At 43.7% G+C, this 23,368-nt stretch overlaps 1 protein-coding gene across 18 annotated transcripts in view; it reads left to right on the top strand.

Moving 5' to 3' along the window:
* larp1 (La ribonucleoprotein 1, translational regulator) overlaps window positions 1–23,368 on the top strand; it is a 54,965-nt gene that overhangs the window by 14,835 nt on the left and 16,762 nt on the right. For 6 of the 18 annotated variants that reach the window (XM_090188815.1, XM_036989572.2, XM_036989567.2 and 3 more), the window contains exons 2-10: window positions 5,339–5,409; window positions 7,031–7,096; window positions 9,562–9,642; window positions 13,459–13,609; window positions 16,338–16,472; window positions 19,144–19,296; window positions 20,251–20,413; window positions 20,947–21,091; window positions 21,735–21,912. In XM_090188815.1, the coding sequence (XP_090044941.1) occupies window positions 5,339–5,409; window positions 7,031–7,096; window positions 9,562–9,642; window positions 13,459–13,609; window positions 16,338–16,472; window positions 19,144–19,296; window positions 20,251–20,413; window positions 20,947–21,091; window positions 21,735–21,912 (1,143 nt within the window). The remainder of the gene's footprint in view (window positions 1–5,338; window positions 5,410–7,030; window positions 7,097–9,561; window positions 9,643–13,458; window positions 13,610–16,337; window positions 16,473–19,143; window positions 19,297–20,250; window positions 20,414–20,946; window positions 21,092–21,734; window positions 21,913–23,368) is intronic. The other 12 variants (XM_090188821.1, XM_090188820.1, XM_090188816.1 and 9 more) reach the window with 2 other exon arrangements.

The raw sequence follows: 23,368 nt of genomic DNA, 5'->3' as shown, positions 1-23,368 counted from the left end.
CCTGTTCAGGGGCAGAACGCTATATTTGTACCATGTCAGCTCGGGGGTTTGAACTTGCAACCTTCCGGTTACTAGTCCAACACTCTAACCACTAGGCTACCCTGCCTCCCTCTAAGGACACAGGATAGGGGGGAGGGGGGGGGGGGGGGGGGTGTAGCTGTCGGTCAGTCACCATCTATAGTTGCTAATTGGTGGATTTGTTAATCCACATGAAAGGATTGTAATGCGTCTAATTTAAATCTGTACTTTGAAACGCGTAAGAAAAGCGAATCTCGTTTTTTTTTGTTTTTTTTGTCCGTCCTTTTTTTATTACAATTATATTTTTTATCAAAACTATGAAATGATACATATGGAATCATGTAGTAACCAAAAAAAAGTGTTAAACAAATCAAAATATATTTTAGATTCTTCAAAGTAGCCACCCTTTGCCTTGATCGGAGCTTTGCATGCTATTGGAATTCTCTCGACTAGCTTCCCCTGGAATGCTTTTCCAACAGTCTTGAAGGAGTTCCCACATATGCTGAGCACTTGTTGGCTGCTTTTCCTTCACTCTGCGGTCCAGCTCATCCCAAACCATCTTAATTGGGTTGAGTTCGGGTGATTGTGGAGGCCAGGTCATCTGATGCAGCGCTCCATCACTCTCCTTCTTGGTCAAATAGCCCTTACACAGCCTAGAGGTGTGTTGAGTCATTGTCCTGTTGGGGGAAAAAATGATAGTCCCACTAAGCGCAAACCAGATGGGGTGGCGTATCGCTGCAGAATGCTGTGGTAGCCATGCTGGTTAAGTGTGCTTTGTAATTCTAAATAAATCACAAGACCGTGTCACCAGCTAAGCACCATCACACGACCGCCATGCTTCACGGTGGGAACTACACGTGCAGAGATCATCTGTTCACCTATTCTGCGTGTCACAAAGACACGGCGGTTGGAACCAAAAATCTCAAATTTGGACTCATCACACCAAAGGACAGATTTCCACCAGTCTAATGTCCTTTGGTTGTGTTTCTTGGCCAAAGCAAGTCTCTTATTATTATTATTATCATGACTTAAAGTAATGGACTGTCATTTCTCTTTTGCTTATTTGAGCTGTTCTTGCCATAATATGGACTTGGTCTTTTAGCCCTATTTGGTATCTTCAGTATACCACCCCTGCCATGTCACAACACAACTGATTTGGCTCAAACGCATTAAGAAGGAAAGAAATTCAAAAAATGAACTTTTAACAAGGCACACCTGTTAATTGAGATGCATTCCAGGTGACTACCTCATGAAACTGGTTGAGAGAATGCTAAGATGCAAAGCTGCTACTTTGAAGAATCTCAAATATACAATATATTTTGATTTGTTTAACACTTTTTTGGTTACTACATGATTCCATATGTGTTATTTCATAGTTGTGATGTCTTCACTGTTATTCTACAATGTAGAAAATAGTGAAAAATATAGGAAAACCCTTACAATGAGTAGGTGTCCAAACTTTTGACTGGTACTCAGTATTCAGACCCCCTCGACTTTTTCCACATTTTGTTACGTTAGTCTTAATGTAACAATTTACACTTTATACCTCATAATGACAAAGCCAAAACATATATATATTTTTTAGAAACCCAGCCTAAAACCCCAAACAGCAAGCAATGCAGATGTAGAATCACGGTGGCTAGGAAAAACTCCCTAGAAAGGCAGGAACCTAAGAAGAAACCTAGAGAGGAACCAGGCTATGAGGGGTGGGCCTCTTCTGGCTGTGCCGGGTGGAGATTATAACAGAACATGACCAAGATGTTCAAACGTTCATAGATGACCAGCCAAATAATTGTCACATTGGTTGTAGAGGGTGCAACAGGTCAGCACCTCAGGAGTAAATGTCAGTTGGCTTTTCATAGCCGATCGAGTGGCTTTGGCTCTAGGAGGTGTCTTGATGGAGACCAATGTGTTCTTTGGGACCTTCAATGCTGTAGAATTTTGTGTGTGTGTGCTTTTCCAAATCCTGTTTAATCATTTGAATTTACCTCAGGTGGTCTCCAATCAAGTTTTAGAAACATCTCAAGGGATGATCAATGGAAACAGGATGCACCCGAGCTTAATTTCTACTCTCCATATAGCAAAAGGGTCTGAATACTTATGTCATTTAGGTTTTTCTGTTTGTTTTGGTGGGAAGAAAGTCGAGGGGTCTGAATACTTTCCCAATGGACTGTGCATGCGTACATGCCAACAAGCTGATTTTTGAAGAAGTGAGCACAAAGAGATCATGTCCTGCTACAGTTTGAAATTCTTAACTCTTAAGTGGAGGGCAGGCCCAACACAGAAATCCCACCCCACACACACACACTTCTGTTCACCATTTTCTTTTAGTAAGTGGCTTTGGCTGAGTTTATTTTTTTTAGCTTCTCACTGTGTGTCTGGCTTTGTCCGAGGCCATGATTGCCAGTAAGGAGATTTATACAGATTTGCATGGGTTGTCAACAGCCCAGCAGCTGAGCAGCGTGCTACACAACCTCACCAGCTCAATGCTTCCTTATGTTCGTCAGTTGTGCGACTACTTTCACGGCGCTCCCGGGTTCACAATGGACAGGCTTTGGTAGAGTACAGTATGGTCTACATAATCGGATGAATGTGAACTCCGGTCAGGTGCAGTACATTCACCGTCTGTCCTAATTCAACTTAAAACACAGTGCAGTCTTTTTTTTGTGGTTTTAGTGGTTCGGTTTCTGCAGTATCGCCAGAGCACATGCTTTCAGACATTCCCATGCTGTTACTTAGGCCTGAATCAAGAGTTGACTGTGACTGCTTTCCTAATGACCACCCGCACGTAACCGCTGCCACTCTGACTCTGTACCGGTACCCCCCTGTATATAGCCTCCACATTGACTCTGTACCAGTACCCACTGTATACAGCCTCCACATGGACTCTGTACCCCCTGTATATAGCCTCCACATTGACTCTGTACCAGTACCCACTGTATACAGCCTCCACATTGACTCTGTACCGGTACCCCTGTATATAGCCTCCACATTGACTCTGTACCGGTACCCCCCTGTATATAGCCTCCACATTGACTCTGTACCGGTACCCCCTGTATATAGCCTCCACATTGACTCTGTACCGGTACCCCCTGTGTATAGCCTCCACATTGACTCTGTACCGTAATACCCTGTATATAGCCTCCACATTGACTCTGTACCGGTACCACCCTGTATATAGCCTCCACATTGACTCTGTACCGTTACCCCCTGTATATAGCCTCCACATTGACTCTGTACCGTAATACCCTGTATATAGCCTCCACATTGACTCTGTACCGTAATACCCTGTATATAGCCTCCACATTGACTCTACCGTAATACCCTGTATATAGCCTCCACATTGACTCTGTACCGTTACCCCCTGTATATAGCCTCCACATTGACTCTACCGTAATACCCTGTATATAGCCTCCACATTGACTCTGTACCGTAATACCCTGTATAAAGTCTCGCTACTGTTATTTTAATGCTGCTCTTTAACTATTTGTTTACATTTAAAAACTTTTTTTTTTTTTTTTTACTTAACCAACAATAAGAAAAATAAGTGTTAGGGGCTTGTCCGTAAGTCTACTTACTACACATTGTATTTGGCACATGACAAATAAAATTTGATTTGAAATGGCACCTTATACCCTATATAGTACACTACTTTTAACCTTTGACCTATGGAGAACTGAAGGTTTAGCAGCTTCATAATGGGCTGTTATAACCTCCTAAATGAGATATCAGACAGGCTCGATAATGGGCTGTTATAACCTCCTAAATGAGAGATCAGAGAGGCTCGATAATGGGCTGTTATAACCTCCTAAATGAGATATCAGACAGGCTCGATAATGGGCTGTTATAACCTCCTAAATGAGAGATCAGACAGGCTCAATAATGGGCTGTTATAACCTCCTAAATGAGATATCAGACAGGCTCAAAAATGGGCTGTTATAACTTTCTAAATGAGAGATCAGACAGGCTCGATAATGGGCTGTTATAACCTCCTAAATGAGATATCAGACAGGCTCAATAATGGGCTGTTATAACCTCCTAAATGAGATATCAGACAGGCTCAATAATGGGCTGTTATAACCTCCTAAATGAGAGATCAGACAGGCTCGATAATGGGCTGTTATAACCTCCTAAATGAGATATCAGACAGGCTCGATAATGGGCTGTTATAACCTCCTAAATGAGATATCAGACAGGCTCGATAATGGGCTGTTATAACCTCCTAAATGAGAGATCAGACAGGCTCAATAATGGGCTGTTATAACCTCCTAAATGAGATATCAGACAGGCTCAATAATGGGCTGTTATAACCTCCTAAATGAGATATCAGACAGGCTCGATAATGGGCTGTTATAACCTCCTAAATGAGATATCAGACAGGCTCGATAATGGGCTGTTATAACCTCCTAAATGAGATATCAGACAGGCTCGATAATGGGCTGTTATAACCTCCTAAATGAGATATCAGACAGGCTCAATAATGGGCTGTTATAACCTCCTAAATGAGATATCAGACAGGCTCGATAATGGGCTGTTATAACCTCCTAAATGAGAGATCAGACAGGCTCAATAATGGGCTGTTATAACCTCCTAAATGAGATATCAGACAGGCTCAATAATGGCCACTAAGAGTGTGCAAAGTTGTCATCAAGGCAAAGGGTACTTATATATTATATTAATATAAAATATATTTTAATTGGTTTTTACACGATTCCTTATTGTTATTTCATAGTTTTGTCTTCACTATTGTTCTACAATGTAGGACATCTTAAAAAGGAAAAAACCCTTTAAATGAGTAGGTGTTGACTGGTACTGTACATTTTAAGTGAGTGTTGCATTTTGTGCACAGAATTAGCCTTTTTTTAAATGAAGAATAAGTGGTCCACGAGAGAGTATAGGGAGCCATTTGTGAGCCTGTGACTCGCTTTGACCCGGAAGGCGTTCCTTCTGCCAACGCCATGAGCCATCGGATATCCCACAACGTATTCCTAGTTTGCTCTGCTAGTGGAATTGATGGGGATAAAAAAAAAAAAAAAAAACATGGCTCCGTGACCGTACGGAGTTATTAGTTCATTTTTAGGAGACTCGTTAAATCCTAACGACGACCCAGGTCTGATTCCCAAATGGCACCTCGTTCCCTATGCGTTGTGTTACTGTTGTCCAGAGCCCGTAAGGTTTTGATCCACAGTAGAGTTCTGCATAGAGAACGAGGTGCTGTTTGGGACGTAACCAAGAGGTTAAGTAGACATCTTTTATTGATGGCTGTACAAGGCAGACCTTGGTTGTGATGTCCACCATCTTTTTGTTGTTGTTTCTACAGAGCTGCCGCACACAACAGGCCCGGCCAAGGTGGTGAAGGCCCCAAATCCCCGGCCTCGGAGAGGAGGAAAGGTAACAATCCACCTACTGCTGGCCAATCCAATGCATGTGTGTGTATTTCGAAACAGGCCATGCTTCCTGGTATGCAAATGATTAGAAACCCTCTGAAGTGCTTCATTCACACCGTTTTGGATTTTTTTGTTTTCCCTTCCTTTGTTGTACAAGAGGACCTATTCTGGACCACACCCTGTTGGTTGATGTTGTGGAGCTTTAATATGATCAGCATAAAGTCATGTTGGTCTTTCTCTCCCTCTCTCTCTCTCTCTCTGTCCCTATGGGGCCCCCTCTGTCTTTCTCTCTCTCTCTCTCTCTCTCTCTCTCTCTCTCTGTCCCTATGGGGCCCCCTCTGTCTTTCTCTCTCTCTCTCTGTCCCTATGGGGGCCCCTCTGTCTTTTTCTCTCTCTCTCGCTCTCTGTCCCTATGGGGCCCCCTCTGTCTTTCTCTCTCTGTCCCTATGGGGCCCCCTCGGCCTTTCTCTCTCTCGCTCTCTGTCCCTATGGGGCCCCCTCTGTCTTTCTCTCTCGCTCTCTGTCCCTATGGGGCCCCCTCTGTCTTTCTCTCTCTCTCTCTGTCCCTATGGGGCCCCCTCTGTCTTTCTCTCTCTCTCTCTGTGTCCCTATGGGGCCCCATCGGTCTTTTTCTCTCTCTGTCCCTATGGGGCTTGGTCAAAAGTATTGCACTATATAGGGAATAGGGTGCTATAGTAGTGCACTATATAGGGAATAGGGTGCCATAGTAGTGCACTATATAGGGAATAGGGTGCTATAGTAGTGCACTATATAGGGAATAGGGTGCTATAGTAGTGCACTATATAGGGAATAGGGTGCTATAGTAGTGCACTATATAGGGAATAGGGTGCTATAGTAGTGCACTATATAGGGAATAGGGTGCTATAGTAGTGCACTATATAGGGAATAGGGTGCTATAGTAGTGCACTATATAGGGAATAGGGTGCTATAGTAGTGCACTATATAGGGAATAGGGTGCTATAGTAGTGCACTATATAGGGAATAGGGTGCTATAGTAGTGCACTATATAGGGAATAGGGTGCTATAGTAGTGCACTATATAGGGAATAGGGTGCTATAGTAGTGCACTATATAGGGAACAGGGTGCTATAGTAGTGCACTATATAGGGAACAGGGTGCTATAGTAGTGTACTATATAGGGAACAGGGTGCTATAGTAGTGCACTATATAGGGAATAGGGTGCTATAGTAGTGCACTATATAGGGAATAGGGTGCTATAGTAGTGCACTATATAGGGAATAGGGTGCTATAGTAGTGCACTTTATAGGGAATAGGGTGCTATAGTAGTGCACTATATAGGGAATAGGGTGCTATAGTAGTGCACTATATAGGGAACAGGGTGCTATAGTAGTGTACTATATAGGGAACAGGGTGCTATAGTAGTGCACTATATAGGGAATAGGGTGCTATAGTAGTGCACTATATAGGGAATAGGGTGCTATAGTAGTGCACTATATAGGGAATAGGGTGCTATAGTAGTGCACTATATAGGGAATAGGGTGCTATAGTAGTGCACTATATAGGGGTTAGGTTCCCATTCGGGACAAACTCTCTAAACAGTGTTAAATTCCTTGGATGTTTTTTATTCTATGTATTTTTTTTTAGGTTGGGGATTTTGGAGATGCTATGAACTGGCCAACACCAGGGGAGATCGCAACTAAAGAGACGCAGGTAATTCAGCGCCCGGAGATCTGCTCACACACAGACACACACACACACACACACACACACACACACACACACACACACACCAGTGGCCAGTTAAGTAGGGTACAGTACTGTTTGCAGTAGTAGTGAACACACAGCCTCTCTTAGATATCAGGTTTTCCTCCCACAATTAAAAAAAAAGAGAGAAGTTTCTGTCTTAAAACATCTGTACGTAACAGAAGGTAAGCTTGGCATAGAGGAACTACTTCACCACCTTTATCCGCTTGAATTAAATAGTAGCTAGCAAGATGGAGATCAAGGAGTTTCTGTTTTTTAAAATTGTTTTTATAGAGTGTATTTCACAGGTGGCTAGTTGGCATCAATGACCTTCACTTAAACCACTTAAAATAAGATTTTTCCTGCAAACTTGGGTTTTGAAATCGCAACTTTCTGGCATGTCTGCCTCGTTATTTGTTTGAGAGAGTTGTCTGCCTGAAGAGAAACCCACCCCAGAATATATATATTTTTCTCATCCAAGTTGCCGAAAGAGTCCCGTCATTGAAACTAGATCCTAGTTACTGCTGTTGCCTAGGGTCGGGTTTCGGAGACTGGAGAACACACAGCTCTTGTTTATTCAGACGGTTACAGGACCTCTCTCTCTACAGACAGACGGCCTCAACCAGTCACCTTGACTTATCAATTGAATAATACCTGGAGACATGTTCTTACTCCTCATTGGTGGGGAAACAACCGTGTGCAGGCTAGGCGGAGATGCAGAGTTTGAGGAACAACACAGGAGAGGAGAATAGTCACTAGGAGGATGAGACGTAAATAAAGTTGGCTCTCTATTCCCCCCCCCTTGATTATGATTATGACGCTGCTGTGGGTGTTTTGTGGTGGGGGGGCGGGTGTAATTGTAGAACGCTTTCAGACAAGTGACTCGACTGGCCCTTTTGTCTCTTAGGTGGCTACACAGTGGGACTACTTGAGGCTGTTCATAGCATGATTGGGTTGTCCTAAATGGCAACCTATTCTCTACATAGTGTAAGAAAATAGTATATTTTGAGAGCACACTTGACTATGGCCCTGCAGTTAGAAAAATGCCCCTCTTTACCCTTCCCAGAAAAATATCCCCTCTTCCCCCCCTTCCCGAGAGGTATAGGACCCCCACCCCGAGCGGTATAGGACCCCCACCCCCCACCCCGAGAGATCGACTTGAGGGCAAACATGAACTCCAAGACTCAGCTTAAATACACATCTGAGACTGGTAGAGAGACTCTGAGCTGTAGCAGTGCAGTCACCTGAGGCATCCATATGATCCAACCTTCATTTCCCTCAGGTGCTGGGTACCACGGACGGAGGATGCAACTCATTTGTGACCTCTTACAGTAGCATACCCCTGCAGGCTATTTCTGACAACTGGGATCGGGGAGATAGTTCCTCACTGGCAGAGTGACCGAAGTATAAACCCCTTTTTTAGACAGGTGGGGTGGGGGGGGGGGGGGGGGTGAGGCAAGGAGCGGCTGCTGCGTACGTTCTGCCAGGCTAGCGCAGGCCTGAGGAGATGTAGGTCAGAGCAGGGCTAGGAATAACCAGGCCTGGACGGGTCCCTATAGATGGGATGTCCTTTTAGGGATCCCCACAATAACCCACGGACCTCTGCTGCTATTCTGGGGGGTTGTCGGCGACCAAACTTTTTCAAACGTTGCTAAATCAGTCAGTTACTTGAAAAATTAGGTATCAGAATTTTATATTTTTTTGTACTTTTTAAAGCTTTTTAAAATAGGTTGTCTGTTTTTCCCAGAAAGCCTGTGAAGGTTTTGGTTCAGTACTGCAATGAAACTAAAGCTTTAGTATTGTCATTACTATGTCCCCAAGGGCCATTGTATCTTTTTGACAAGACAACTTCACTGCCCACAATTTCCTAGGAGAATTGTTCAGTTATTTTTAAGGTGATTTTTTTTTTTTCTAGAATTTGTTGGAATTGAGGTTAACACATTAAAGGTTGCCTACTCAGTGGTTAGGTTTGTGTTGGGTGGAGGGCCTGAATGTAGAATGCCACACCTCAACTATCACAACCCTCCCCAGACACCAAACCTTTATTCTCATTCTGTGGCGTTTTTGTGGAGTCTTTAGAATCATGCCTGTAAAATGAGAATGTTTTCTGTAGAATTCTGCCCATATAAGGTCGGCAAATTCTATAGAATGAATCGGCATTCTTGCTCTTTTAGTTTTCGATGACATGTCATAAGGAGTCTCATAACAATGATGAATTCCATACAATTTTCAATACACACTTCAGCTACATGGCATTGCAACACACGCCTATACACCATCATCATCTATCATTGTGTCTGTGTGTGTGTGTGTGTTGTTGAAATGGCATTTAAAAAAAATATATATATATATTTTCATCACGGACGCAATCCTGTAATTGGGATTGCGCTCTTATCCTAAAATACCTTCCCTTCTGTCCCCCCTGTGCTCAGATTGAAGTTGTGACTGGGATTGTGTCATGCCCCATGCCTGTCAGGCAGGTCAGAGAGGTGAGCTCCCCACGGAGATCCCCAGTAAGTTCACCCTTCACATGGACCTGAAGCAGCCTGGTCTAGGGGCCTCCACGGCCTCCTGGCTTCCGTAGAACCTGAATGACTTGAACCAAAAGGATACTCCGTAGGAGTATAGTGGGGGGGGGGGGGGGGACGTTAACCAATCAAAAAGCTTGCTGGGGAGTTTATTATAATGATAATAATAATTGGGGAGATGGTTGCATGGACCCTGATTTTTAAACTCCTGGGTTGAACAGAACTATGGAGACCCAGCATGAGAATGGTTTAGGTCCAACCGTTAAACGTAATGTGGGTCTGTGCAACCAGCAGTTTGTGGATGTCCAGACGGAGAATGATGGTGGAACGGCCTGCTGGTAGGGTGAACGTAGCCATTGGAAAGCTTGACGAGTGGTATCGATTTAACTTCCAATAGCACAAAAGGAATCAGTATTTCTTCAGAAATTGGTATCAGGTTTGCTGTGGCCACCCAAGAAAATTAGCACTATATTAGTTTTTCCAGAGTGCTCAGTGGACGTTAAACTTCCCATTTAGGCTATTGGTTTTCCGTTAGTTTGCTCATTCATACTTAGTAATGTTAACAGCTATTATGGTTCCTGTTCAAATACAGGAAAGTATACAGTTCTTCTATTTGAATGTGATTTACAAGGGTTTGTATAGCAAGTGAGTTATCTAACACATTTGAATGGACATGCCTATTCCAGTGCGTTAGGGGGGTGTCTGCTCACTAATCTGACTGTTTTTTGTTGTTGTTGTGTGGATTACTTTCATTTTTTTTTGCGACATGAAGAAAAAAGTGAGAGAGAGAAGAGAGAAAAAAACAACGACATTTTGAAATGCGTGTAGTACAAGTGTGAGAAATAACTAGGTACCTCGTCTTGACAAACTAACCCTTCAACTGAATGCTTTGCATGGGCTTCCTATGCAAAGTGCCCCCTGATAGAAGTTACTAGTAACTTAGCGAGGTGAGCTCAAACATCCCAAGTGAACTCCAACTTGCATTTTAATTTGACTTACGTCTCAAATGGACACACTGCGTGACTAATTGAGCAGAGGTGATTAAACACAGGATCTGCAACTGTCTCTTGGCAGCTTTCTGGCCATGTTAAGACTTGGCAGTTTAATGCTGTTTTTCTATTCTGATCGTGGAATTTCTGATCTTGGAATTCCGAACATAGACACGCGTGTGTCTAAACTTTAGGTTTAAATGTGTCTGTCATATCCACGTAGTGGATTCCCCCTTTTTCCTTGGCACTATATTCAAATGCCCAGTATGCACACTGCAAATGGTGGATTAGGCTAAATATGATGACACAACTTGACGGCAGTAGCAAAAACCTCTGTAGCTAGCGAGCTAGCTAGCAACGCTAATGGGATTGTAAAACAGGTTGCTATAACTGTAGCCAAACAAATATTTTTTTCTTCTAAATATTAGCTTGCTGGCTAGCAAAACATGCTCCTCACACGCTAGGAACGTATTTCATGAAAATTAGCATGTCGCATAAATTAAATCTAAAAATGTATTAAATGAAACAGACGGGACCATTCAGGATAATCCACCTCAGTCTTCTGAATGCCTAAACCCCGAGGTAGGTTCATTTTTCAGCTGGACAATTAAGCCATTTTTATACAGAAGACGTACCAGAATAGCTTCCTAGAGAGGCGTTGCGGTTTCAATCTTGACTTAAATTTGCTTGAAAATCTGAGATGAGGTTTGAATGTGTTCTGTCCTGCCAGACTGTTTTTTTTTTTTAACTTAATGTTCAAATAAGCTGTCACATCACATAACCATCGACAACGGCTGACCCGAACATCATCACCAGACGATGCTATCGGAATATCACCCAGCCCCACTCACTAATCTTAACCCCCAGGACAGGTTGTGTCCCAGAACAAGAAGGAATAGAAAGCCATTTCTTTGTTGGTTTCTTTTCCCCATGTTGTACTTTTTAAGAGTACCACACGGGGTGAATCACAACTTCTCCCACGTTAGCTACGTTTCCATCCAATTGGAGACCGATTGTCATGCTAATATTTTAAAATCATTTAGATCCCATCATGCAATGCGATTATTTTAGCTAGCTAGCAACATACACTATATACAGAAGTATATGGACATCCCTTCCAATTAGTAGATGCGCCTACTTCGGCCACACCATTGCTGACGGGTGTATAAAATTGAGCAAATAGCCATGCAGTCTCCATAGACAAACACTGGCAGTAGAATGGCCTTACTGAAGAGCTGTGACTTTCAACGTATGCACTGTCATAGGATGCCACCTTTCCAACAAGTCAGTTCGTCAAATTTCTGCCCTGCTAGAGCTGCCCCGGTCAACTGTAAGTGCTGTTATTGTGAAGTGGAAACGTCTAGGAGCAACAACGGCTCAACCGCGAAGTGGTAGGCAGATTCCAGGAGAACACTACCTACCCCAACGCACAGTGCCAACTGTAAAGTTTGGTGGAGAAGGAATAATGATCTTGGGCTGTTTTTTCATGGTTCGGGCTAATCCCCTTAGTTCCAGTGAAGGGAAATCGTAACGCTACAGCATACAATGTCATTCTAAAAGATTCTGTGCTTCCAGCTTTGTGGAAACAGTTTGGGGAAGGCCCGTTCCTGTTTCAGCATGACAAAGCCCCCGTGCACAATGCGAGGTCCATAGAGTAATGGTTTGTTGAGATCGGTGTGGAAGAACTCGACTGGCCTGCACAGAGCCCCGACCTCAACCCCATTGAACACCTTTGGAATGAATTGGAACGCCGACTGCGAGCCAGGCCTAATCTCCCAACATCAGTGCCCGACCTCACTAATAATCTTGTGGCTGAATGGAAGCAAGCCCCCGCAGCAGAAGAGTGGAGGCTGTTATAGCAGCAATGATCCAACATCTAGTGGAAAAGCCTTCCCAGAAGCCTGTTCTAGCAGCGAAGGGGGAGACCAACCATTACCTGGTCATGTAGTGTAGCTAGCTAGCCAGCCCAGAGAGCGAGCATTGCATTATGGGCTTTGTTGTCAACTTGAGCTGCAACAGATTTCCAAACTGTTTTTCACATGCTGCTACCAACTTGATTTATAACGCAGTGTTTCCCCTATATGCATCTAGCAGCAATGGCGCACTGCTACTGTTTAAATTGTTGCCGCCAATACATTTTCATAATGGTGAAACATTTTCAGTGTAAACCGTAAACGACTACAACCATATTTTAAATTGTGTATAAAAATATATTGGAGCAATCTTTCTTTTCTTTCTCCTCTGAGATCATCTTTGAGAACGAACAATCATCAAAATACTATTTTTAAAAAACGTGACAGTCAGAATCTAAAATGTCAGGGGCATTCGGGCCCCTCTTGTTTCTGTTATAAGGTTGAGTCGCTCAGATGGCAATAGAACACGGCGTGAGGCAAAATGTGTAGAATTGCAGGAAATGAGCTTTATAGCAGCGGATGGCGACCCCCCCCCCCCCCCCCCCCCCCACACACACACACTACTCCTAGAGGAAACGCTAACGTCAATATGTAATATTTGTTGACAAATATTCTCACGTAGTGTTGTTTTTTCCACTGTAAATCATTGGAATGAATGGTTTCGTGTGGTTTCTCCTCGGTGTACTGTAGGTGACCTGTGACCTTTAATGTTAGTCTCAAATGGCTCCTCATTTCCTATTTGTTACGTTACATTTGACCAGGGACCAAATCGAGAACAAGGTGCCATTAGGAATGCACGCTAAGTGATGCTCCTAAACCTGGTTGTTGGAAGAAGGAAATACATTTTAAAAAATAAACCCTGCTGGAAATATTGTACCTTGTGTTAACCTACTCCCCAGGCCCCCAAGAAGCCCGTGGTTAAGAGAGAGTGGAAAGAGAAACGTGACACCAACGAAGAAAGCAAGGAGAACCAGAAGGCCAAGTCGGACGACTCTGGAGAGGAGAAGAACGGAGACGACGACTCTCAGAAGAATGGACAGAAGAAAAAAGGTGGGTGACTTTTTACTCAGTATTGACCTCTTTTAAAAATATATATATTTTTAACTAAGCTACAGAGTGTATGAAAAGTGCATTTTCACATATGTAGAAACTGGAGATGGTAAATATGAGGTTAAAAAGTGGTGGAATTCCCCTTTAAAAAAAATATATAAAAAATAAAAATGTTTTACAGGGCTCAGGGTAAACAGAACCCTGTGCGGTAGGACATCTGACCTTAGGGCTTTTACACAGAACCAGTGTCTGAACACACAAACTATAACAAATAGCCAGTCATTGTGTTAACATCAATGATGTTGTGACTTGATTAACAGTATTCGGAAAAAGCTGTCGGTATATGTTAATTGACACTCGTGCTCGTAGGCCTAAACAATGTAGGAATATCCATTACCACTTGAGGAAAATTTATCGTGTTTACTAAATGTTTTGCATGGTGCAGGCCCCAGTCTGTCTTTGTAGTGACTACTACTCCGAGTCTATCCCTCACGGAGTCTGAGGCGATGCAGGCAGGGAGATGGTGCAGGCCCCAGTTTGGCTTTGTAGTGACTACTACTCCGAGTCTATCCCTCACGGAGTCTGAGGCGATGCAGGCAGGGAGATGGTGCAGGCCCCAGTCTGGCTTTGTAGTGACTACTACTCTGAGTCTATCCCTCACGGAGTCGGAGGCGATGCAGGCAGGGAGATGTTTTGGCAGTAACTAAGGGTTGAAATTCCACCAGTCTGCCAGCCAGCGAGTGTTTTCTGACCTTCGGAATGAGGTTTTTCCTGACTGACTAGAGGGAGACCGAGAGACTTGCCTCTTTCTGGCCCTACAATGCTCTTATTCCTCCCTCACTTTTCACCCCCGGGCACCCTGTATTCAAAAGAATCCCCTCGGGCAAACGTTTCAGGTCAATCGCAACCAAAACCTCCTGTCACCCCCCCACCCCCTCCGCGCTGTGGCCCTCACCAACCGCCCACCTGGTCCACGTTTATCTCCCTACTTGGACTTTGCACCCTGCACTTTCATCCTACAACTACACTCAGCACTGCCTTAGACCTCTGCCACTGACAGGCTCTCGTCTGTTTGTGTGTGTGTTCCTCTTTCTGGCTCTGCAATGATCTTTTTGTCTCTCGCGATCTCCCTCCCTTTATCCATCCCTCCCTTTTTATATAAATGCAACATGTAAAGTGTTGGTTTTAACGAGCTGAAATAAAATTACCCAGAATTTCTCCAAACGCACAACAACAACAACAACAACAAAATTCTCTCAAAATGTGCACCAATTTGTTTACATCCCTGTTAGTGAACAGTTCTTTCTTTGCCAAGATAATCCATCCACCTGACAGGTGTGGCATATCAAGAAGCTGATTAAACAGTGTGATCATTACACAGGTGCACCTTGTGCTGGGGGACAATAAAAGACCACTCTAAAATGTGCAGTTTTGTCACACCACACAATGCCACAGATGTCTCGTGTTTTGAGTGAGCGTGCAATTGGCATGCTGACTACAGGGAATGTCCACCAGAGCTGTTGCCAGAGAATTAAATGTTTAATTTTCTCTTCCATAAGACCCCTCCAATGTCGTTTTAGAGAATTTGGCAGTACGTCCAACCGGCCTTACAACCGCAGACCACGTGTAACCACGCCAACCCAGGACCTGTGACCAGTCATTTGGCAGACCAAAAAATGTCATCCAAAATTCCTAAATGAGCATCACAACCCTAATCTCTACACATAGTTGTAATGTAATTCATAGTGCAGTCTGTGGTGTTTATAGCTTCCGTGTTCATAGTGCAGTCTGTAGTGTTTATAGCTTCAGTGTTCATAGTGCCGTCTGTGGTGTTTATAGCTTCAGTGTTCATAGTGCCGTCTGTGGTGTTTATAGCTTCAGTGTTCATAGTGCAGTCTGTGGTGTTTATAGCTTCAGTGTTCATAGTGCAGTCTGTGGTGTTTATAGCTTCAGTGTTCATAGTGCAGTCTGTGGTGTTTATAGCTTCAGTGTTCATAGTGCCGTCTGTGGTGTTTATAGCTTCGGTGTTCATAGTGTACATACTATATGTGGATATATATATATGTTTTTTTTTGTGTATATTGTCTCTAACTCTACAGCACATGTATTTGGAGAAATAAATATGATTTGTTATTCTCTCACCTACCCCCTTCAGCAGACAGGGCCACGTCACTCTTACTCTCCCAGAGTGCACTGTCAAGAGTGACGTGGCCCTGTGCCTATCTGCTGACGGTGTAGGTGAGAATCGCCACAGTTCAACATGCGCGCTCTAGTCTCCTGCCCCCGAGCACACTCCACTAACAGAGCACTGACACCGCCAACTGGCCAGCGAGGGAACTACACCTCTGGCTGAATAAAACATGGGGGGGGGGCACTGTTCCAGCAATTACAAAACGGATTAGTTTGCGCAGAAGACAGAGTAAAATGTGAGGTATTTATTTTAATTGTCAGTGTTTTTATCAGATTTCTCAATCGGGTTTAGAGTTCCTGAGGTGAAACCTAATAGGCCCACCGGGAGAAGTTACAGCGCGCTTGTTCAGTGCTGCTCTGTCGCCCCCCCCCCCCCCCCCCCCCCTGCAACATCAACTAGTTTCCTCCTATCCCGGTCTGCCTGCATCTCACGCTTGGTTTGACACTAATCAACACTATTGGTATTGTGTAAATGTGACAGACAGGTGCCGCTCTAACGTGTGTGTGTGTGTGTGTGTGTGTGTGTGTGTGTGTGTAGGGAACAAGCACAAGTGGGTGCCGCTAATGATGGAGGTGAAGTCCGAGGGGCCCAGAGAGCGCTCTGCATCCAGGAACAACACCCGTCAGAACGAGGTTCCCAGGATGCCCCCCAACAACAGGAACGACCTCCGAGGTGACTGACATCACCCAGCGCCAGCCTGACCCATTATGTCAGCCTGGTTGGGTACCATATGGCTCCCTATATAGTGCACTACTATAGCTCCCTGTATAGTGCACTACTATAGCTCCCTGTATAGTGCACTACTATTGACCAGGTTCAGTATTCCCTTCAGAGAATATTCACACTCCTTTACTTTTTCTACATTTTGTTGTTAGAGCCTGAATTTAATATAGATTAAATTGAGATTGTTTTTTTGTGGGGGGCATTGATCTACACACAGTACCCCAAGTGGAATTGTGTTTTTAGACATTTATTTTTTACAAATGAATTACAAATGAAAAGCTGACATGTTAGTCCATAAGTTTTTTTACCTCTTTGTTGTGGCGAGCCTAAATCAGTTCAGGAGTACAAATGTGCTTAACAAGTCACACAATAAGTTGCATCGACTCATTCCCTGTGCAATATGTGGTTCATGTGATTTTTTTTGATTGACCAGCTCATCTCTGTACCCCACTCATTACAATCATCTGTAAGGTCTCTCAGTCGAGCAGTGAATTTCAAAGGAAACCCCTCAGGGATTTCACTGAGGCCAATGGTGACTTTAAAATGGCTGTGATAGGAGAGAACTTGACCTGGTTGTGGTCCGGTCCCAGTTAAATAAAGGTTAAATAAATAAATATAAATATAAATAAATAAATATATATAAATACACGGACAGAAAGACTCACAGCAGTAATCGTTGCCAAAGGTAATTCTAACAACATCTAACACCACTCAGGGGGTTGAATACTTATGTAATCCAAATAGTTTTTATTTATATATTTAATCTTCTTTTTTTACACGTGATAAAGGATCCTCCGTGTTGACATTCGTGTTTTGTGTAGATTGCTGTAAAAAACACACACAAAAAAAACACAATTAACTCTATTTTAAGTCAAGAGGTGTGAATACTTTCTGAAGGCACTGTAGTGCATTAAATCTGACTGGGCCAATGGGGGATGGATAGGTGCAGTGGGGATTTTAGCATATAAATGGGGCCAAAGGGGATGGATAGGTGCAGTGGGGGTTTTGGCATATAAATGGGGCCAAAGGGGGATGGGTAGGTGCAGTGGGGATTTTTAGCATAAAAATCTTGTTGGGGCCAAAGAAAATACCAAATTTGGGGTGCATGCCAGCAAAGCCACTACACAACACTAAACAATACATTAATTGCACTATAACGGTAATAAACGGTGTCCACAAACTGTTAGGGCCGACATAAAGCTGTCCCAACAGCAGAGCTTTCTTTTCAGAAACATGGAGTGAATCCTTACCTCTGGAAAAAAAACCTGGTTATCAGCGGGGCCTTGTCTGGCAGCGACACAGTTAATTCAGCCTCATTTACTGCCTTTAAAAAAACAAAAACATAGTTGAAATGGCGGACTTGTTTTTAACAAATGTAGTTTCTGCTGACAATTGAGATGTACAAACTATGGAATAATGGGACGATGAGCGGATACGAGACAATCTGTAATTTCGATTGAGACGTTAATGAGAGAGCTAGGATGGACGTAACATTAGTCAATAATAACTATTTGTTCAGCACTTTTTAAATGTACAGAGACAGAATTCATAACATGGGCCATTCTTAGTGTTCTCCAAGTCAGAACCGTAGGATAAATAAAGGGGGCATATAAGCACACAATGAAAGTGATTTACAATATTCGATGATTACATTTCTCTAAAACAGGTTATAGGCTATATGTGCTCCACCAATGTGCACCATGTGCACCACCACCAAATTAATAGGTTAAAAGTCCACATTAAGTACACAATAATGAGAAAATATTTTTTTAAAGGGTGTACCCTTTAATTAATCTGGTACCTTGCAAGGGACCATTGAGTTGCTTGTGGTGTTTCTGTAATGCACGTTCTGATTCTTTATTTTATAAGCGTTAACTTCAAGCGGACTAGGATCTAGAGTTGCAATGTCCCATAAATTGAATGTCCAAATAAAGTATTTACGCAAAATAAGTTTTGCAGCGACACAATCCAAAAGGTATGCTACAGCTAACAATTTATTATTTTTGACTGTTCACAATCCACAATTCACAAATGATAATTTTGATTCCCGTGATTCGATTCACCATGTTTGAACCAAACCCCAACTACTATAATGGCAAAGCAAATAATTTGATTTGTAAATTCATAGAAATTAATATATAATATGTATATATATATATATTTATTTTTATTTTTTATAAATATATGAAGTGAGACATCCGTTTTATACAGTAATTTAACATTTGTGTGGTCTAAATGCTACATGTAATATATCATAATTTGACTCTGCCGGAACAAGGCTTGGTTTGTCTTTTATAAAGTGGTCAACATTTGACATTTACATTTATTTTTGTGTGTTTTGTTAACTTAAAATGACAAAACGACTAGGTTCCAGTTCCACGTTTTACTAAACCGTATTTCCACAGTACGCGGTTGCCATAGCACTCAGGTTGCCATAGCACTCAGGTTGCCATAGCACTCAGGTTGCCATAGCACTCAGGTCAGGTCCATCTCCAGTAACACTCCCGCGCAGGCGTACTAACAGCAGACTGATAGCACCGTAATAACAGAAATACATAGGGATACTTTAAAAACAAACTTAAGTTTTACTCTTCTTTTTTTAAACTTTTTTATTTCTCAGACTGGCACAGCGGGAAGTACGAGCGTGAATGTCGTGAGGACCATGATGAGGTGTCCAGCGTGAAGAGTGAGGGTGCTCCCTTCCGTGCCGGGTTCCGGGGGCGTGGTCGTGGCAGGGGCAGGGGACGGGGACGAGGCAGAGGAGGCAGCAGAGGTAAGCTCTCCGTGGAAATTAACAGATATGGTATCGTATCTAGTTGTATGAGAGAGCCACGGTCTTAAGTGATTGAAGAACAGCAATGTCCTAATAGCATATTTATGGAGAAGTCGTGTGTAGAAAGTAACGCATTACACTAGCAAAGATTTCAAACTCCATTTCAGGTGTCTGTTTTTAGTACTGAAGTCTTAAAATACATAATTATTTTCATTTGTGTGGTTCCAAGGCTCTCTGTAGAACAATGCTCTCTGTCTCTCTGTCTCTGTCTCTCTGTCTCTCTGTCTCTGTCTCTCTGTCTCTGTCTCTCTGTGTCTCTCTGTGTCTCTCTGTGTCTGTCTGTGCTCATGGCTTTGCCTTTGTCCTATGTAAACCATGATCTGGCCCCGCTAAGGATACAGTAAAAACAACACAATCCCATAACAACCAGAGTGTGGTATAGTGCTCGGCGAGTCCTGTGATTCCCTCAGTGCCACGGGTGGAGGCAGGGTGCCTGGTCCTGCTGGTTCTAGCCACCAGCCTCTCCCCTCTGGCTTCGCCACAGGAAAACACTGCCCCCCCCCCCCCACCCGTTTCATTTGAGGAGAGAGGGGGAGGAACAAGGGGAGTAGAGCAGACCCACCCACTATCATTATGAAACCTGCCGTTCTTCTCCTTCTTACTAGGCCGAGATCCCTCTGTCTTGAGTTTTACCCCCCCACAGGAACACACCGTTTCAGCAATCTAACAATGTTTTCCTGACAGGATGCCATATTTAAATTTTCTCTGCTGATCTTTAGATTAATATTTACTCTCTAGCTCTGTCAGCTTGCTCCGATTTTTAGAGTGTATTCACACGCCTTCCTAGGCTCAACAGCTGTGCTGCAAATGTCTCTGCTGTTGCTAAACTGCCTCCGTAGCTCTGTTTGTTTTAGTAGGTATGTGACAGCCGACTTCTGCCGTGTCTCCTGCCAGGTCACTATGACTACCATTACGGCTACAAGGCCTACGACGGGAAGGACGGCGCCTACGGACAGAAGTTTGGCGCTCCAGTGACCTACTACTATGACAACATGAGCAGCAACGACCTGTACTCCGTAGACCAGGACCTGCTCAAGGACTACATCAAGAGGCAGATGTGAGTACTGCCGTTGGTTACGGCTCTTTAGAACTAGTGCCGTTGGTTACGGCTCTTTAGAACTACTGTCGTTGGTTACCGCGCTTTAGAACTACTGCCATTGGTCATTGTTGTCTTTTTCAGGGTTTAAATCATGTAAATAACCTATGCTGGTTTAGCAGACGCTTTCAACCAAAAGGATTGGCATTCATGCGTGCACATTTTTGTCATATGGGTGGCCCCAGAATATAACATGGAATCTGAATTTAGGTGTACATACATAGGCCTACAATTTCCATGATCAAATTCCATCTCCAATACAACGGATTGTAGTTGAAATTCCATTTATTTTCACTCCAAAACGAAGCTGAGAGAAGAGCCAAATATTTAGTCTCAACACTTTCCCCACCTCGTATCATTGTACTCCCTGACAAGGGCTTTTCCAACAAACAAAAACATCTTCAGATTTTGTTCTATTGAACATGTCTTCACAATAAAGGCATTGTGATTCTAGGAAGACTGATTTTTGTTGACTTCCTGCATTTTCTCCGTAGTGAGTATTACTTCAGCCTTGACAACCTGGAGCGGGACTTCTTCCTGCGCAGGAAGATGGATCAGGAAGGCTTCCTGTCTCTTGGCCTGGTCGCTAGCTTCCACAGGGTGCAGGCCCTCACCACCGACGTCAACCTCATCATAGAGGTACGTACGTCCCCCTTCTTAGCTGTTTCTAGCAAGGTGGCGGATGGCTCTAGAAATAAATACGTCTCTCTAACGTCAGAACTCATCAGATTTGTAGATAATTCAAGGCTTTTTCAACGAGTTTTGACTTAACAACAACAAAAAAAACACTTCCTGCATTAGTTTCTTTCCCTCTTTAAGTTTTTAGAAGTTTTTTTGAATGTAATGCAGGAATGTATTCCAACTTGCCAGGCATTGAGAATATTCTAGATCAGGGATGCCAAACATTCAGACAGGGTGCCTGATTTGGCCAGCAAGGGGGTCCAATCCTGCCCTCGTGTGGTTTTAGTAAAATTAAAATAAAAAAATAAAAAATATATATATATTTATAATTATATATATTTATAATTATATATATTATATATATATATATATATATATTATATATACACACACACACAAAACTATTATATTATATATATTATATATATTATATAATAGTTTTGTGTGTGTGTATATATAATATATATATATAATATAGTATATATAATATATATATATTATATATACACACACACAAAACACACATGCGTATAACGATAGATGAGTAGATACTATTTAAGTGTGTTTCATACCCTCAACACTCTTAAATCTGCCCCCTTAGTCTTTAAAGGGTAGCAAAGAGGTGGAGATCATCGAAATGAAGATCCGTCGCAAGGTGGAACCCGAGAAGTGGCCTCTACCGGGTCTTTCCATGGGACCGGACCACAACCAAGTCGACCTGACCCAGCTCATCCACTGCCCGGAGTTCGTGCCCCGGCAGACGCCCGCTGAGCAGACGGGTAAAAGCAGCTACACCCGCTGTAGAACAGATACCCAACCGTTCTGATAGTGGCCCGCTGTAAGAACAGATACCCACCCGTTTTGATAGTGGCCCGCTGTAGAACAGATACCCACCCGTTTTGATAGTGGCCCGCTGTAGAACAGATACCCAACCGTTCTGATAGTGGCCCGCTGTAGAACAGATACCCACCCGTTTTGATAGTGGCCCGCTGTAGAACAGATACCCACCCGTTCTGATAGTGGCCCGCTGTAGAACAGATACCCACCCGTTTTGATAGTGGCCCGCTGTAGAACAGATACCCACCCGTTCTGATAGTGGCCCGCTGTAGAACAGATACCCAACCGTTCTGATAGTGGCCCGCTGTAGAACAGATACCCAACCGTTCTGATAGTGGCCCGCTGTAGAATCAGATACCCAACCGTTCTGATAGTGGCCCGCTGTAGAACAGATACCCACCCGTTCTGATAGTGGCCCGCTGTAGAACAGATACCCAACCGTTCTGATAGTGGCCCGCTGTAGAACAGATACCCACCCGTTCTGACAGTGGCCCGCTGTAGAACAGATACCCACCCGTTTTGACAGTGGCCCGCTGTAGAACAGATACCCAACCGTTCTGATAGTGGCCCGCTGTAGAACAGATACCCAACCGTTTTGATAGTGGCCCGCTGTAGAACAGATACCCAACCGTTTTGATAGTGGCCCGCTGTAGAACAGATACCCAACCGTTTTGATAGTGGCCCGCTGTAGAACAGATACCCAACCGTTTTGATAGTGGCCCGCTGTAGAATCAGATACCCAACCGTTCTGATAGTGGCCCGCTGTAGAACAGATACCCAACCGTTTTGATAGTGGCCCGCTGTAGAACAGATACCCAACCGTTTTGATAGTGGCCCGCTGTAGAACAGATACCCACCCGTTCTGACAGTGGCCCGCTGTAGAACAGATACCCAACCGTTCTGATAGTGGCCCGCTGTAGAACAGATACCCAACCGTTCTGATAGTGGCCCGCTGTAGAACAGATACCCACCCGTTCTGACAGTGGCCCGCTGTAGAACAGATACCCACCCGTTTTGACAGTGGCCCGCTGTAGAACAGATACCCAACCGTTTTGATAGTGGCCCGCTGTAGAACAGATACCCAACCGTTCTGATAGTGGCCCGCTGTAGAACAGATACCCACCCGTTCTGATAGTGGCCCGCTGTAGAACAGATACCCACCCGTTCTGATAGTGGCCCGCTGTAGAACAGATACCCAACCGTTTTGATAGTGGCCCGCTGTAGAACAGATACCCAACCGTTCTGATAGTGGCCCGCTGTAGAACAGATACCCACCCGTTCTGATAGTGGCCCGCTGTAGAACAGATACCCACCCGTTCTGATAGTGGCCCGCTGTAGAACAGATACCCACCCGTTTTGATAGTGGCCCGCTGTAGAACAGATACCCAACCATACAGT

This window comes from Oncorhynchus mykiss, chromosome 10, assembly GCF_057628025.1.
Source record: "Oncorhynchus mykiss isolate SJ-2025 chromosome 10, ASM5762802v1, whole genome shotgun sequence".
NCBI classification, from domain to species: Eukaryota; Metazoa; Chordata; class Actinopteri; order Salmoniformes; family Salmonidae; genus Oncorhynchus; species Oncorhynchus mykiss.
The sequence above is the reverse complement of the archived record's forward strand: the minus strand, read 5'-3'. Positions and strand labels throughout refer to the sequence as shown.